Below are 17,421 nucleotides of genomic sequence, written 5' to 3'. Positions count from 1 at the left end.
ATGGGACAGCCTTAACCTGGCTACTTCCAAGACAAACAAGGAGTCCGATGGAAAAAGGGGGGCCCTTGGCTGTCAGGAGGCTCTGCAGTCACTCACTTCCTAGAATTAAAGGCCAGGAGTTGATCTGTAAGCCAGCCAAGCCAGAGACAATGATTGGGTTCCCATTTTGTTCCTTTGATACTGTCTTAAATATGTGCAATGGCTGGGAAAACAAAATTTACATAAAGTAGAAATCCACTTTCTCATACAGATCTGTCCTGCCCTGGGTCCCCCAGTGTGGATGACACCAGTGGCAAAGCTCATCTGTTGTTTGTTACAGGGCTAGGGGAACCAGGCCTGTTCTTAGAGAACTGAGCTGGGACAGTTCCTGGCTGTGATGGGATAGTTTTGGTAGCCACAAGAAGATGGGACCGGTGCAGCTGGAATTCCGGTGTTGGACTGCATGGTCCTTGTGAGTCACTTCCAGCTCAGGAAATTCTGTGATTCTGTAGATGAACAGGAGAGATGCATTAAAGCCACTGTGACCATGGATCAGCTCCAGTATGTCCAGCCAGGCCCTGGTTTTGTGCCATAGCTTTGCCCAGCACCTGGACGGGGGTATTGCCTGTGCCCAGGGATGGCAGGGGTGCGAAGGTGCCATCCCCTGCTCCAAAGCCACCCCGGACAATGCTGCTGGGCTTTTTGAACATGAGATTTTCAGCTCTAAATCCCAGAGTGCTTCTGGGCTGTACCAGCTCATGGTAATTAGAGAGCAGGTAATTAATGACTGTGTGGTTTGCAGGTTCTGTCACTGATGAAGTTGGGATAAGGAGCAGGCAGATTCCCTCTCAGGCACTGAGGGACATTTAAAATGTTGCACAGTGCCTCAGGTTGGGTGGGAGGCCTGAGAAGTGCCTGTGACCTGGTGCTCACAGGCACAGAGCCCTTTAGTGCAGCCTGAGCTCTCTGTGCAGCCCCAGGCTGTGGCAGTCCCCCACTCTCTGTAGCCCACCCCCCCAGCGGGTCCCAGGCAGGGCTTGGGGTGGCAGATATCACACACTGAGCTGGTTCTGTGCTTTCATTCAGCACTGTAACTCGGTATCACACTCTAAAGAGACTTTCCATTGGTATTCAGGGCTCATATCCCAGCTCCGCACGGTTTCCTGCGGGTTCCAAGGGAAAGGACCTTTCCATGCATAATTTAATCACGTTCAGCACGGCAGCACTGGGATTTTTTTTCCACAGAAAATCTATAACATCTCGTTGGTGAACTCCTATACTTTGAGAACTCGCAGTGCGCTTGCTTATCTCGTTCTCTCAGATAAACACCTCTCAGCATCCTGTTTTTCTTGTGCCATACGAACAGGAAGAGAGCGATTGTTTGAGATGTGCGTCAGTCAGAGCTGGAACCAGGCAGCCCCTTACCCTCCCCATCACCATGGAAACCACCAAATTCCTTCAAACACACTGGTGCTGAGCTGACAGGTATCCTGGCTTTTCCACTTAACCTCCCCAGAGCTATGACTGTAATGTGCAGGACCTCTCAAAAATAGAGTTTTTTATTTTGTCTAGGAGGTGCAGCTATAAATTTTGGAAGCGAACAGCCATCACTACTTTTGTCCTAAGTAGCAGTGAGATCTTTTGTTTGGCCATGGATTTGGTGCTGGGAACACTGGAAAGGCTCCGAGGCAGCTCTGTAGTCAGTGGGAGCGTGGTGTGAGGGACTGGGCAAGGTTTTCCCTGAGCCTGTGTGTGATGTTTGCAGCGTGTCCTGGAGATGAGTGGCTTGAGCCAGCCGGCTTTGGGAAAAGCATTTGGCTGTTCTGCAACCACTTAAGGGTGACCTGGAGAGCTTTGTGTGTGGAGGGAACAGATTTAGGATTTGGGAGTGATTGGAACTGTTCCTGGCACCTCAGGGTGGGATTTTCAAAAGCAGCAGCAGAAATATGGATGAAGAGCAGATTGTTGGAAGGTTCTGATAATGCTGAGTATCAGTGCTGCTCTAGTGGAAGATGTCCCTGCCCATGGCAGGGGAGTTGGAATGAGATGATCTTCAAGGGCCCTTCCAACAAACCAGTCTGGGATTCTAGCAGAGATGGCATTTTAATCTACTGCTCTGAGATGTAGTCAGTCAGAGGAAGAGAAATTCTTCTAACTTAGGGGTTTAGCCATTGTTTTATTGGACATAAGCGAAGCAGCAATTTCCCTCTGGAGAGCTGGATTCAGCCTGGACAGATGGGTCTCCTCCACTTTGTTTACCTGAGTGAACTTCTCACCATGTCCCCAAGTGCCACATCTGCACCTTTTTTGAACACTTGCAAGGCTGGTGACTCCTCCACTGCCCAGCCCTTTTGGCTCTGTCCAGGGCCTGCCTGGCTGGTCTGCACTGGTGGAGATCAGCCCCATGACCACCCCACACACTGACCTTGGAAAGGGAGAGGCCCTCCCCCATTCAGCATCCGTGATGCTGCTGAAATGCACTCAGGTGAGGAGCTGGCAGTGATGCCATGAAGATTTTTGCCTTTTCCTTTATACCCCTGTTATACCTTTTTACAACTTCTGTATTCCTAGTGCTTTTTCCCTACATTCTTGGACTTGTTTGTCAAGCTGAGAGACTCAACATTTAGAAGCTTCGTCACTAGAGATCAGTGTGCCCCAGAGCCCAAGGTCCTCTCCAGAACACATTCTGTAAACCAAGATAGAACCATCCAGGGGAAGGCTCCTTGGGGAGGGGGGCTCACTCGAGCCTCTCATTGGGGAATCTTTGATAGATCTGCTAATTAGTAAAACCTATAATGTTATACCCAATGCTGGGGAGAGGATCAGAGGTGGAGACAGAAGACAAAGGGAGAGATAGACTCGGCAGGGTGTATCTCGATGCACGTGACCTGGACGTGTACACCTAAGGATCCTTAAAATAAATACCAAGGTAAAATCCCTTTTCCCCTTCTAACCATGTGTGACTCTTGATTTTAAGACCAGGAAAAGGCATCAGCAGAAGAAAAGGTGGGAATGTCTTTTATACAAGAATCAAACTGTTGTTACTGTTCTCAAAAGAAAGTTGGATGGCTTCAAAATATCTACTACAACTTTTTAGAATTACCAGGTGGGTTTTTTCATATAAAACTACTTAGGACACAGTTAAAGGTTGTTAGGTTTAGAACTTGGGGATTTCCAGAGACGTCTGGAAGCAAAAAAATAGATATCTTTTTAGCTCTGTGATTGTACTCTGGAACTGATGCTTCTTTCCCGTCCTGCACTTGAGTCCTCTGGGGCTGCTGCTGTTCCTGGCAGTCTCAGTCTCTTACATAATTAAGAAGTTTCCCCTTTATTCTGGACAGTACCAGTTTTCTTCCCCTTTGCAGGATTGATGAGTTTGAAAGAAGAAATAGTTCATTTTCTGGAGAGCTGTTTTAGGTGTTTTTAAACTGAATTCCCGTTTCTATGAAAGTGCCATTAACTCAGTGTAAGGACATTAACTTGCACCCTGGCTGTGACAGATCCTCCTGTTCCTGGCCTGAGGAGGTTGGCAAGACAGTGGGAGTGAGGAATGGCTCATTCCAGGGCACTGATTGTTGTCCTCCTTCTGGGAACGTGGTGACTCGCTGCTCACCCTTCCCTCAACACTGAGATGGTTCATGGGAACAAAACCTAATGCTCTTCATCACTGAAAAAGTGCATGGAGCTGGTGGATAAAGGAAGTAAGGATAGCCTGGCTGAGTTTTTGAAGGTATCCCTGCCCATGGCAGGGGTGGCACTGGATGGGCTTTCAGGTCCCTTCCAACCCAGACCAGTCTGGGACTCTGTGATGTTGTTGTTGCTCAGGTGTCTGTACACTCTGGGTGGGAGAGGAATGTGGATGTTCTCGGGCTGATGTGGGGAGAGGGGGAGGAAGGCCCCTGTTTGGAGCACTGGGGTGGGGCTGTGCTCAGCCTGCCCTGCCCCACAGAGCTCTCCTGTCTCTCCATTGACAAAAAGCACTAAGAAAATAAGAGGTCAGTGTTGTGCTCAGCCAAGCAAGCCTTCTCTTTTAATGAGAGTGCATTTTGTTTGATCTGTGCTTTTGGGGGGGGAAATGATGAATTTTAGCCATTATGAAAACAAAAGCCATGGTTATTTGTAAGGATTGTTTTATAAGAAGCATATGTGTGCTTTATTATTCTTGTGCTTGAAGTGCAGGGATTGTTTTCAGTTGGGAGGCTGCAGGAGAAGAATGTGAACTTCTGACTCACTTAGAAATCGAGCATGTATCAGCCAAATGCTGAGGGTTCCTATTATGTTTTCATAACTCAAATTTCTCAGAATGGAAAGGGTCTCACTTGCCCTTGATTAGAGAGTGACTTTTGTTGCCATTGAGAAAGGCTGGCTTCTTTTCTAGAAAAACTTGTCTTGCTTTCAGTGCACTTAATTTCCCTTCATTTCCCTTTTCCCTTCCCAGCACAGCAGTTTCTCCATGTTCTGCCTGTGCACCTCATTCTCCACCATATTTCTGTTTGAGCTCCTAATTTTGGCTTTTCAAAAACGATGTAGTCAGCAGCATAGAGCAAGGTATGGCTTCCCAGAATGATTGCAGGAAAGTGTGGGCTCAGCTAATAGCACTTGAGGAATTCTGGCTTTTGCCTAGAAGAAGCAAATGAGAAACATGGAATGAGTATTGCCTGCAGAGCCAGATGCAGCCCCAGCCATTCTGTGATTGTGTGCTTGGTGATAAGCTAATGCAGGGATATTAGAGAACACAGGTCCACATTCAGGAGGACCAATTCTGATACAGAATTGCATCTTGTCACATTGACAGACTAGATCCAAAGCAGAGACTCGTGGAGGATCGCTGGCCTGTACCTTGCAAGGTGCATCACTGAATTAGAAGTTTCTGTTAAGCCAAGTCTGTCTGGAACATGGTAAAGAACCACAAAAAGATAAGCCTCAAGATACTGGCCTCCTCCCTGAAGTGAAGCAAAATATTTCTTGCTGAGTGAAACAACCATCTCAGTGTGATTGAAATAAAGCTTTGCCCCTGTTCTCGGTACAGGCAGAGAACTGGGCTGGGGGGATCACTCCAGGCTGACTGTTCCATCTGGCCTATGAACAAAACATAAACGGTTCTGCAGTTCCCAGTGATGTCTGGGATCTTTGTGGGTCCCTTCCAGTTCAGGATATTCTGTGGTTCCATGAATTTGTGATTCTGTAATTAACATTTTGTTCTTGACCTTTCCTGTCCGTGACTTTCTGCTGTGACAGTTTGGGGGCTGTGGCCCTGCATTTCACTCACTTTTGTTGCCTTCTTTGGGGTTGCTTTTTTCCTTCTTTCAGTATCTTTTCTTTTGCTGACTGTAATTCTTCCAGGTTTTGGGCCACAGGGCATTTAATGGCTTTGGGCACAAAGAGAAAGTGTCAGGAGGTTTTTTCCTTGAGAAATTCCTCCTCTGGGTCTGGGGTTGGATGTCTCCCTTTCCTCAGGCAAGAGACACAAGGAGGCTCAGTCAGAACGTGGGGTTCTCTTGCCAGGGCGTTTCAGCTGCACTGGTGAATAATGCAGCAGAATTTTGCAAGGACAACACTGCAAACCTCACCAGCAAACCCAGTGCTTACCTCACCAGCCCCCAGGCACTGCTTTTGTTGTAATCACAGCAGGGTTTGAGTGATGGATGCACAAAGGAAATGGAGAGAATGAACAGAAAGTAGTTTATGGCTTTCCTCAAAGGCACTTTTCTAACTCAAAAATATAAGCCTTGTGGTTTATATGGTTTTCAAATGTAACCACAGATCTTGAGAATTGGAAGACATTTGATTTACCGTCTCCTGCAATTTTGGTACCAGGTTCAGGGCAGAGCTCATTAATTTTCAGAATGAAAAACGTTCAAAGGAGATACATTAATGTGAAATGTTTGAAACAGGAACATGCTGTTGGGAGAAACTGTCAGTGCAAGACCTTGAGGTCTTTTGTGTCTTGTGGAGTAGGTGCAGAGGTGTCTTTTTTTGGTCTTCACCAACGTGCTCTAACCTTGATTTGGAAAGGCTTTTCCAGCTGTTTTAAAGTCTGCAATCCCCATTTCAGAGCTGTGAAGGGTCAGTGTCAGACTGAGCACTTTCTCTTGAGCTCGATCTAGGAACTGGATGGGCTCAGCTGCCTGGGACACATCTCGTGGCCCTCCTCAGTTGTCACAGCTGCAGCAGGGAGAGCTCGTGTTCTCTGACTTTCCACACTGGGGTTTGTTTTGCTGTTTTGCACCCTTGTTTTTATTTTGCTCATTGAATACCCCTTGCTAATAGCTGGATATCTCTTCAGGATGTAGGACTTCACATTTCCATCCTCTGACTCAGCTGGAGAGTAACTGGCTGCAGTAGCTCAAGGTCCAGCATGGACTGCAGTGTCCTCCCTCTGGTGGGATGAGACAAGGGCATGAGGGCTTTGCTCTTTATGTCTGGCTCTGGGAGCAAATGCTTGGGGGTTATTTTGTTATGTTTAGCCTCTGGCTGTGTCTCATCCTTAGATTCCCAGAAGCCAGGTAAGGCAGGGAACAGCCCTGTGCAGACACCAGCAGATTTCTCTCCTTGTTCAATCCCTGCCCTCTGGCAGTGGGAAGCCATTCCCCCTTGTCCTGTCCCTCCAGGCCTTTGTCCAAAGTCCCTCTCCAGCTCTCCTGGAGCTCCTCCAGGCACTGGAAGGGGCTCTGAGCTCTCCCTGGAGCCTCTGGACTCTCTACCAGGTCCAGGTCCCTCCTGTGCTGAGGAGCCCGGAGTGGATGCTGTGCTCCAGGTGTGCTCTGTGGGAATAACCCAGCCCTGGGTGTGTTTGTTCCCTGGGCACCTGTGGCTGCTCAGTGCCACGCTGGCACCGCTGACCTGGTTAAAACTGACTGCAGAGATGTTTTCCTCCGGCTGTATCAGCTCGGGTTTCAGAGGCAGGGAGGTAAGGTAGGAACAGTCAGTAGGAAAGGGCTGGGTTTGCTGACTGAGGTTTAGAAAGCTCTTAACAAGTTGAATTATTGGTTGTATCTGAAGTGAAACACTGCTCTCCTAACTGCTCTCATTTCCTGTATCATTCCAGCCTGTTCCCTGCATTAATTACAGCTCAGATTTACAGTGTATTTGGTTACACACTGCGTTGCATTCTCTTTTTTTTTCCTCTGTGTGTATAAATTTCTTTGGGAGTCAGGCCAAGAGGAGAGTGTGCAGATATGCACACACACATGGACTGAATTTGACTGTAATTTGCTAATTTACTGGGGAGAAGGGATCTGGCATTTCTTCTGTTTTGGTAAAAAAAGAGCCTTTTCTTTTTCCAAAGGAGGAGCAGTAGCTGAGAACAGCCAGTGTTTGGAGAGTTCAACATTTCAGAACAACCAGAGATGAGAGAAAATATTATCTTGTGAATTGTAAATGTGGCATTTTTAATTTGGCTGGTGTTTCCCAGAGGTTAGTGGATAATGGGAACACTATCATGCTCTTGGCTCGACCAGTAATCAGCTTGCTACTTCAAATATTTTATAAATGCAGTGCCTCAGTTCAGCTGGATGAGGTAGAGCCTTTCACAGCTGAAGGAGTTTTTTGTGACCTGAAATATGAAGTGTGATGGGATACTGAGCATGAAATCTAGCATTTGGAAATGAGCTCTTTAGGAACTGTAAAACACAGAAGGTGATTGAAAGGAAGTTTCCTTTTCTGTTTAACATTTTTCTTTTGGCTATATGAAAACATAAGAGGAGGTGCATTAGGAGGAGTGGTTTTGGAGAGTTCATTCAGATTTTTAAATTCATTCTTCACATTTAAACTGTTGATGCTGCAGACGATTTTTATTCAGAATATTTTGTGTCATGGTTTCGTAGGTAAATGATTGGGTATTAAGTAGAATCAGATATCAAACATGTCACTGCTTTCAAAACCAAGTATTCCTGCACGATTGCTTTAGCAGTACTGGTGTGATGAATTTTGGTATGATGACTATTGCTATGATGAATATTGGTATGATGAATGTATGAGGAATGATAACACAGAAAAGAACAACTGAATGCAAGTTCTGCAGTAACTAGGCGAAAAGTAAGAGGAAAATTCCAAATAACCTTCTTTTGAAATATTTGATCCCTCTTTGTTTAGCCTTGCCACTCATTACAGCAGCCTTTCATCTTCCCTCTTCCTCAGGCACCCTCTTGCCTGAATCCCACTGGAGCCCCATTGTTGTCCAGCCTGGCAGAGCAGCCCCCCCGGGCACACCCAGGGCCCTGAGCTGGCCCAGCTGGGGCTGAGCCACCCCAAAGTCACCTCAGCCACTGCCTCCTCCATCGCCAGGCTGCCAAGAGGTTCCACTGCAGAGCCATGCATTAAAAACTCCTGTGCTGCTCATCCCTCCTGACCTGTGCAAGGTGCTGGCTCCTCCAGGACCATGTGGGTGCCTCTGGAGAGAGGTGGGGGTGTGCAGGGCGTGGGGCAGCAGCAGGATTGGGCTGGGGCTGCAGCAGCACAGCTTTGGAGTGCAGCAGCCCACGGGGTGCTGAGTTAACGCCGTGCCTGGCTGCTGGCTGTGATGTTGTTGGGATTTCAGAGTGCAGGGTTTTACACACTAATCCTGACTGGCAGTTGGAGCTCGGTGGTTTCCAACACAGAGTAGCTGATTTCTCTGGGGTGAAACAATGCCCCAGTGTGTCTGGGCTGCCTCTACAGAGCCAATAAATCTGGTTTGTTTTGTTTTTCTCCCTCCTTTTCTCTCTCTCTTCCCCCTCCTCCAGGCCAGGACCCACTCCTACTGCTGAAAACCCTTCAGCTTCTCTGGACAAAGCATGAGCTGGGGAAGGTAAGGCTGAGCCCTACACACAGCAGTTCCTCTGGATGCAGAGCATGTCCAGGCACAGGACACTCGGGTCAGACCCGCAATCCTTCACGGCTGCTTTCATTCCAGCACTCAGGGGAAGAGCCTCTGCATTTGCAGCTACAAGTGAAAAGAAAAGGTAGCTTTGTGTGATGGGGAGCAGCTCAGGGGCTCCTAGAAAAGAGCTGGAGTTTCCAGGGCTGAGTTACAGAAGGAAAGAAAATCAAAGTTGCTTTTGTTTTGTTTTAAACACTTTTTTTGTCCATTAAATGGAGGATCTTGGGGGGAGGGGGAAGAATATTTCTAGTAGCTGAAAAAAATGAGAGCTGAAGTCAGTAGAGAAGTGCTTTTTGCCAAGTGGATATATCAAACCTTTAATATTTGAAGGTTGGTGGGGTTTTTTTCTGATTTGCTTTGGTTTTGCCTTTTAGAGTGGTAAATGCAATTTACATTGCTGTCTAAAATTAGTGTTGTATTTTTGTACAGCAACCTATGGGCTCTACATGGAGATTTCTCATAGGCAGTAAAATATATTTCATCTAAATTTGGGAGCTTGAAAACTAACAGAAACAGTTGCATCAGCTGAGGGGTGACTTTTCCATGTTTGACTCTGTGCTGTTCAGGCAGGTTCATGAGGTGGTTCCTTTTCTAGAAGGCCCAGAGCCCTGCAGCTCCCACAAAACCACATGGAACACGTCCTGTGTGGAATGGCCAGCATGGCTGAGGACCTGGTGGACGTGCTCCATCCTGGGTATCTGCAGGGTTTAGTCACTGTCCTGGTCTGCTGCTCTTAGACTTTCCATTACTGGGAGTCTGTGGCTGCCAGCTGGAATAAACAACTGGAAACCCGGTGTGAGAGGTGCCTTTCCAAATGGTCGCTCACTGGCGGAGACTTGAGCTCAGCAACTCTGAAGCCTTGAGCTTTCCATCAACTTTTGTTAGATCTGGAGGAAAAAAAAATATTATCCTTTATGTCTGGAGGGCAGTTAATCCCACAAAACAACAGCAGGAAAGAGTAATCATCAAAATCTCTGCACTGGGCACCCTGGGATCTGTATGTGGATTGGGAAAAAAAATACCCTGGAAAAGACAAAGCCTCCCATGGAAGTGTCCTTTGGCAGAGAGCACTGCAGTGATCCTGCTGGGGGTGGAAAAGCTGGAGGATCCCCAGGAGCCATGGAATCACAGGCTGGTTTAGGCTGGGAAGGAGTTGAAAGCTCATCCAGTGCCACCCCTGCCATGGCAGGGACACCTTCCACTGTCCCAGGCTGCTCCAAGCCCCAATGTCCAGCCTGGCTTTGGGCACTGCCAGGGATCCAGGGGCAGCCCCAGCTGCTCTGGGCACCCTGTGCCAGGGCCTGCCCACCCTCCCAGGGAACAGTTCCTTCCTAATATCCCATCTATCCCTGCCCTCTGGCACTGGGAAGCCATTCCCTGTGTCCTGTCCCTCCAGGCCTTGTCCCCAGCCCCCTCTCCAGCTCTCCTGGAGCCCCTTTAGGCCCTGCAAGGGGCTCTGAGCTCTCCTGGAGTTCTGGAACTGGGATATAAGAAATGGTCCTTTCCTACACAGGAATGACAGGAAGCATCAGCAGACTGCCCGGAGCTGTGGGACTGGAAATAGGGGACCAAAGCTGAGTAAAGGAGTGTGTAGTTTGAGCATCAGCAGCATTTTCCTATTCCCATGATCTGTCAGGCTGTAGAAATCCCCCAAGGAGCATTCCCTGCCATGGGAATCAATTGAAATGGAAATGGCAATTACACGTTTTAGAGGAATCCTCCTCTGGCAGAGGGTCGAGCCAGGCAGCACAGCTCTCTTTCCTCTCTGATTTAGGTGTCTCATGCCCTTTTGTTCTCTGCCTTACCCCTCAGACTGTACATGCCATAGCTGAAGGCTTGCTGGGAGGTTTGGGAGGAGGCTTTTTCCCAGCTCATCACTGGTACGAAGGCCAGACTCGGTGCAGATGAGCACAGTTTGTGCTGCCGGCGATTGTCAGTGCTGGGAGCTGCTCTGCCTGTGCCAGCAGGACCTGGTGTCTGCTGGAGCCCATCCTGCCAGAGCTTGGGCTCAGATTCCAGCCCAAGGAGGAGCTGAGTGGGGTGGTGGAAGCTCCAAATGTGCTGAAGTGGGGCTTTGGGGGGAAAAAGCCATTTCCAAACAGTGCAGTGGGGTTGGCGAGTTGCTTTGTTTTCCTTTGGCTGTTGTATTGGATGTTTGTGGTTGGATCAGAGCTCGGCTTTGCCTTCTGCTGCATCTCCCAGGGAAGCTGGAGCTCTGTGTTTAACATCGCAAACTCTTGCCACAGGGAAGATTACTGACAGGGAGAAATCCTTATCTGAAGTCCCATCTCCGTTAGTCATCGGCTTTTTCATACCGCCTTTGATAGCCTAGTGAGAAAGAAACAGTTTCTGTCATAAACCATAGGTTCTGTGGGTTTTCCAGACATGAAAGACACTCTGGAAAATTACTGTCTTCCAGTAAAAATTGTCGATGAATAAAAAAAGAGCAAATTCATTGGCAAATTTTCTGTAGATTTTATTTTGTTTTCCATGTCGTTCTTCAAACTTTATATTGTTTCCACTGGGAGCTCCGAATGGGGCCATGAAATCCAGTAAATTACAAGTGCTGGCTGCAGCAGGAATGAGCATCTTTTGGATTTGGCTTTTTAGCCAGAAAAGAAAGAGAGCAGCTGCTCTCAGTGATTTCTTGTTTTCTGTCTCTGCTTTCGCCCTGCTCACGCTGGTGATGTACCATGCAGTGAGAGGTCCTGTGTGGGTACTGAGGATGCCACTTCCTCACCCTGCCAACCCTCCCAGCTCCCTGGAAACTACTTCTAATGTAAACATTATAGAGATATTGCTCAGTACTGCTAATTTATCACTTCTACCAGATGGGGAGTAAGTAGCCTATTAACATTCACAAAGTGAGGGTCCAATTCCTTCACATTTCTAAACACATCACCCTGGGATTCCTAAGATTTATGGCATGGAGTTTTCCCATGTTCTGAGCCCCTTTGTGGGGCCTTTGGGCTCATGGAGGTGTGCAGTGCCCACAGGGGCAGGAGGTGCTCAGGAAGCTTTGGGGGAAGGAGCACAGATTTGGAGGATGGCAATGGGACAGAGTTTGAACTCAGATATTTCATTCACATTGATCTGAGTGTAAAATCCAAACTATTTTGAGACTCCTAAATATTCTGATTACAGTGAGGAGTGTTGCTCCATTGTGGCTGAAGCGGGCATAAGGTCAAATATGCAAGTTTGTGGTGCAGCAGTGAGGAGGGGTTCTTGTCCTACTCCTCGGAGCTATCTTAGAAGATCGGCATGTTTTTGAGCCCACTTCTCTATTCCCTACCTTCAGTATTGCCATTTTCCCAATAACACCCCTCTCTCCAGCTCACTTCTTTTCTCTCCCTCCCCCAAATCCCAAGCCCCTTTGTCTGCCCCACAGAACAACTTCTCTGTCTTTATGGGATAATTAGTGTGGACAATTGCTGCTTTTCCCATTGGGTTTGAGATGCAGTGAGCCATGAAGGAATCTGTAATGACATGAAAAGTCACTGGAGGCGCGGATGGTGGCTGAATAGCAACAGTTACCTCTCTGAATAGATTACATTAAAAAAAATAAAGCTTTGTGTTCAGCTGGGGGAAGGGAAGATTCACTAATCTTTTTGTACATGACAATGTGGTTTTGTATCTCGGCAGCTCAAGGAAGAAATCAGGCGGGGCTTTGCCAGACTGGAGGACCCCTTGGCAGGACTCCTGGCCATGCTGGAGAGCAGCAGTGATTGGAAGGGGAAAGGGCATTCACTGGGGTATTGCATCACCACGGAGCTGCAGCTTTGGATAAAAGAGCATCCTGCTGTCCCACAGGTTAGAAGAAGAGAAAGCAACAGAGCTGGGAGGGAGTAGGGAGCAATTGATTTTAATGTTCCTCAAGTATCTCCAGTTTCATTTTATTCCAAAGTCCAGCAGCTTCTCTGTAGCCTTATACAGAGTGTGACAAGGTGTGAAACTCACAGTGAGATGTTGTTACTGGTGGCATGCTGGCCTGAAAATGAAATCATGTTGGAAGCTGTGCTGCCAGAGCTGTTTCCCCTCCAAAGTTGGGATTTCCATCTCTCCAGATCAAACCACTTTGATGGAGCGTTGCTCTTGCAGCCTTTCCAGGCTGGAGGCTCTCCCACTGGAACCCACACCCCTGCTGTCAGGAGAAACCCAGTTGCAGAAATCTGCTCTGTGTGTTCTTCCAGCTCTGCAAATAGAAGCCAGTTACCGTAGGATTGCTTAATTCCTGCCATATGGTGGGAATGCAGAAAATGGCAACAGCCTGCCTTTTCAGCAGCTGAATGATTAGTTCTGTGAAGTTGGGTCATCAGATTATATATCCTAATGTTTACCATTCCTTCTGCCTTCAGATATTCTGACCTACTGAGATGTTCTCTTTTGTGTAAGCTTTTGGCTCTGAACTGAAGGATACTTTCAGACTTGTGTTGCTTCCTTTCCTATTTTTCCAAATGGCTCTGGTTAGATGTTGAGCTCTGCCATTACAGGATGGGCAAAGTGCAGGGAAGTGTTGCTGGCACTGAAATTCCTGTGTCATGAGTGAGTGATCATGTGGGAACACAAGGATTAGTACCTGTGTCTGTGCATCTTTTGATGGTGCTTTTGCTTTTCCTACCCCTCATGCACCCAGCAGCAAGCCTGGGAGTGAAAATGGAATTCTTATGCCTGATAGGCGAGATCTTCCTGGAGAGGAGTCACTGGATTAAAAGGTTTTCTGCTGGGAACTAGAGGGGAGAATTTCTGAAGAGCTCTGTTAGCACAGAGGGCATTTTTCCAGTTTCAGATTTTACTTTTGCACAAAGCCCTATCCCTTCTCCAGAACTACCCCACAAACATTGCTTGTTCTTAAACTGAATGCTGTGAAAAAAATGTGTATCATATTGTTCTGATTTCTGCCTGCAGACTCCGTGGGGAAATCAGAGAATCCCTTCCAGAGGAATTCGCTTACTGTGTTTAAACAGGCTGCGTTTTCAGCCGCCGTTGAGCTGCAGCCATCTTTACCAAACCTGTGTTTGATTGCTTTTTTGGTTGTTTTTTGAAGTCTGGCACCAAGCTGAAGAAGCTGCAGGCCCGTGTGCTCGGAATGCTCTCGCAGTGCCCAGCTAATCTGCTTGACCCCCTGATTAGCATTTACCAGCTCCACACAGCGGACCGGAACTATTTGCTTGAACATGTCAGTCATCTTTATCTCCAGGGCAATTACAAAGAGGTGGGTCATGTCTTTCAAATAAATTTACCTTCCCAGCTCTCTGTGAATGTCTGTGTCCTTTTTTTTGGATGCATTTCAATGTGAATTCCGTTTCATCCCAGCAGCTGCACGCTGTGAATGCTGCAGCTTAATGTGCTCTTCCCATGTACAGGAGCAGGCTGGGCTCAACCTCAGCTTTTCTGCTGGCTGAGGACAGAATGCCAGGGAATGCTCCCTCCACTCCTTTGCTGACCTTTGAAAGGAATAGGTTAATAGGCTTTAATTTGGAGAATTTAAAGGGATGGTTGTGTTCTTTTTTGTTTTCCGTGTCCTTAGCAAGAAAAGAAGGGATTTTAGTCCTTGGTCATAGACCTGCTGTGCTATCTGCAGCCTGCCTGCAGCCAGAGGCCTTGGAAAACCTCACTGTGTGATTGCCCCAACCTCAGGTCTCAGTTGGAGGAGTTTTGAGGCCTCTTTACCACCGAGGCTCGTATTCCAAATGTGTAACACCTCCTGTGTTTGTGTCTGGGTGGTTGACACAGGCAAGAGTTCACCAGACCCAGGATCTGGTGTGTTTTACCCTGTTCTACAGCACTGCAGCATCTCTGGCATGGTTGCCCCATCCCTGGCATTGTTCCAGGCCAGGTTGGATGGAGCTTGGAGCAGCCTGGGATATTGGAAGGTGTCCCTGACCATGGCAGGGGGTGGAACTGGATGGGCTTGAAGGTCCCTCCCCACCATTCTATGACATTTCTTTTTTAAAGGCAAGGGGGTTTGTTTTTCTCCCAGGAGCATGGTTCATTTGGACGGTGTATAACAACTGGATCCTGTTTAGCAGAAGTAAAAACTCAAATAGCATTCTTAAAATCCTGTTCTTCAGTAAAGCTGAATTCCCAAGTGACCTCCTGGAATCCCATTCTTGTTGATTTCTTTCAATACTGAAACAAAGATATTTTGTATTTGGTTTGAAATTCCCAGGTAGCTGCTTGAAACTTCCCCTTGTGCTCAAAAAGTTTTTGAATGTGAATATTTGACAACTACAACAGAAATGTCTTACCTGACTATATTCAAGAGGGATTTTTAGGTTCATGGTTCCAAAGATACTTGATGTTTTCATTAGAAATATAGTTCTTTCTAGATCCAGCTTTGGAAAGCTCTAGGTTTTTTTGGTGAAGTTGTTGTTCTGTTTTTTCTTTTACAGCAGAGCTCATTTACTGCTCATTCCCAGAGTGAAGAACAGGAAACCTCAACAACTTCTCACTCTCAGCCATAGCTTTCTTCTAGCTTTGTTTTATTACCAGAAGGATGAATAGAATTATCTTCAAAAATAGCAGGAAGTCTTTTACTGCCCTTGGGGACCGAACATACCTAAGTCAGACTAACCCCAAACAATGTGGAGCTGGGGCTCTGAGCATTGCAGTGACTCTGGGTGTCCGTCTGTCCTGCTCTTCCCCATCTCTCAGCTGGGGCAGTGAAGGAGATTTACATGTAGGATTTTTGACTCTTCAGTCTCTCACCTGAAAGGACAGAAATCCATACAAACCCTGCCTGTAATTATTTATTTTCTTGCTGTATTTGCAATAAAACACCAGGCATTTTACAGTTCAGTACTTAAAAGGGCTTATAAAAAAGAGGGAGATTACATTTTTCATGGGCAGATAGTGATAGGACAACGGCAACTATTTTAAGCTAAAGGAGGAGAAATTTAGATAGGATATCAGGAAGAAATCCCTCCCTGGGAGGGTGGGCAGTCCCTGGCACAGGGTGCCCAGAGCAGCTGTGGCTGCCCCTGGATCCCTGGCAGTGCCCAAGGCCAGGCTGGACACTGGGGCTTGGAGCAGCCTGGGACAGTGGGAGGTGTCCCTGCCCATGGCAGGGGGTGGCACTGCATGGGTTTTAAGGTCTTTTCCAGCCCAAACCACTCTGGGATTCTGTGATTTATTCTAGAGCAGGTTGTTCCCTTTGTCTGTGGTGTGCAAACCATGAATGTCCTCTGCCCTGAGAGTTCAGGCTCCTTTCCCTCATGGAGGTTTTGGAGAATGTTCCCTTTGGAAAACGGGATCCCAGAGCTCCCTGGGGCTGGCCATGGCAGTTGTTTGTTTCTGAAGCACCTCTGGCCCTCCCTTACACCTGGTTTGGGGGAGCTGCTTGGAGGCAGAGCCCGGGGCTCGGGGCAGTGCTGGCCCAGGGCACAGGAGAGGGGACTGGGGACAGGTGGAGGTGACAGTTCTGGTTTGGCAGCACGGGCTGTGCTGAGGAGGCACCTGCAGGGGAGCAGCACCAGCGGATGGCACTGTGCTCCCGGGATGCAGGGAGCAGGCAGATGCTGGGAGCTGGGGAGGAGCAGGGATGTGTAACTGGGGTTTTGAGGTGTCTGGGCTCTCTGGCGTTTTATCTTCCTTTTGTGACAGGGGCATGCAGCTGCTGAAGGAGCAGTGAGAGCTTTGAGCAAAGTGAGGGGCTCCCAGCTCTGCTCGCCGTGGCCCCCCCATGGCATGGGGAGGTGGGAGGGTTCAGCATTCCCGCTCTGGGAGTTCCAGTGAAGCACAGCAGCCTTGCCCCCTTCCCAGAACCCCTCCAAAGCCAGCCACAGCTCCATGCCACCCTCCACCTGGGTTGTGCCAGTGGTGCCGGAGCCCAGCCGTGCTGCCGAATGGATGCGCTGTGGGAAGAGCGATGGGAGCCGGGGTTGTGGTGTGGGGAAGGGCCTGGGATGAATGCAGTGTGGGGAGGTCTCTGCATGGATGTGGTGTGGGAAGGACATGGGTATTACAGCTGGTGAGGGGTCAGTAGCTCTGACCCAGGAAGAGGTGACCGGTCAGGGGAGATGGTCCCAAAAGGAATCGCCTTCCCCAGGCCCGGTGTCTTCCCTCAGCTGCTGGCAGGAGGGCCCTTGCAGAGGCTGTCAGCTCTTTAGTGATTGTCAGCTCGTGATTCCAGCTCAGCTCTGCAGGGCAGCCTCCAGTCCAGACCAGACCAGAGAGAGAGACGAGAGGCTCGTGTGGCTGGTTCCACACGAGGAGCTTTATTGTTGGTCCATACTCCTGGTCTGTACTCCGGCGAAGGGGAGGCCAGGGAGGAGCGCTCTCTCCCGCAGGGGCAGAGGCCTTAGCTTTTATAGGGATACAGGGGTGGGTGCCAGAGGGTAAAGGCCAATGGGTTACAAAGGATCTGCATTGGGTCTCCCAGAAGATTCTGGGTCTGTCTTTTTCTCACCGTAACTGAAGAGTAGCTGCCTTCCCAGGGGGGTCCTGCTGGGAGATTGCTCCATCTCCTTATCTCAGCAGACGTCCCTCCAGGGCAGTGGCTGGGCATACCCTACACATGGGTGTTTCGGTGTGGGAAGGGCTCTGGGTGTTTTGGTGTGGGAAGGACATGGGTGTTTTGGTGT

The 17,421-nt window shown here is 48.4% G+C and overlaps 1 protein-coding gene across 12 annotated transcripts in view; it reads left to right on the top strand.

Annotated features, from left to right (window-relative positions):
- Positions 1-17,421, top strand: part of EXD3 (exonuclease 3'-5' domain containing 3) — a 214,431-nt gene that overhangs the window by 50,303 nt on the left and 146,707 nt on the right. For 11 of the 12 annotated variants that reach the window (XR_011155543.1, XM_069031640.1, XM_069031634.1 and 8 more), the window contains 3 exons: positions 8,703-8,767; positions 12,482-12,649; positions 13,884-14,051. The exons of the other annotated variant lie outside the window; for it this stretch is intronic. Coding sequence is in view for 10 of the 11 variants with exons in the window: in XM_069031640.1 (XP_068887741.1) it covers positions 8,703-8,767; positions 12,482-12,649; positions 13,884-14,051 (401 nt within the window). In the remaining variant the exon portion in view is untranslated. The remainder of the gene's footprint in view (positions 1-8,702; positions 8,768-12,481; positions 12,650-13,883; positions 14,052-17,421) is intronic. 12 annotated transcript variants of the gene reach the window in all.

Source organism: Aphelocoma coerulescens, chromosome 17, assembly GCF_041296385.1.
Source record: "Aphelocoma coerulescens isolate FSJ_1873_10779 chromosome 17, UR_Acoe_1.0, whole genome shotgun sequence".
NCBI lineage: Eukaryota > Metazoa > Chordata > Aves > Passeriformes > Corvidae > Aphelocoma > Aphelocoma coerulescens.
Note: the sequence above shows the minus strand (reverse complement) of the source record. Positions and strands in the feature narration are given on the sequence as shown.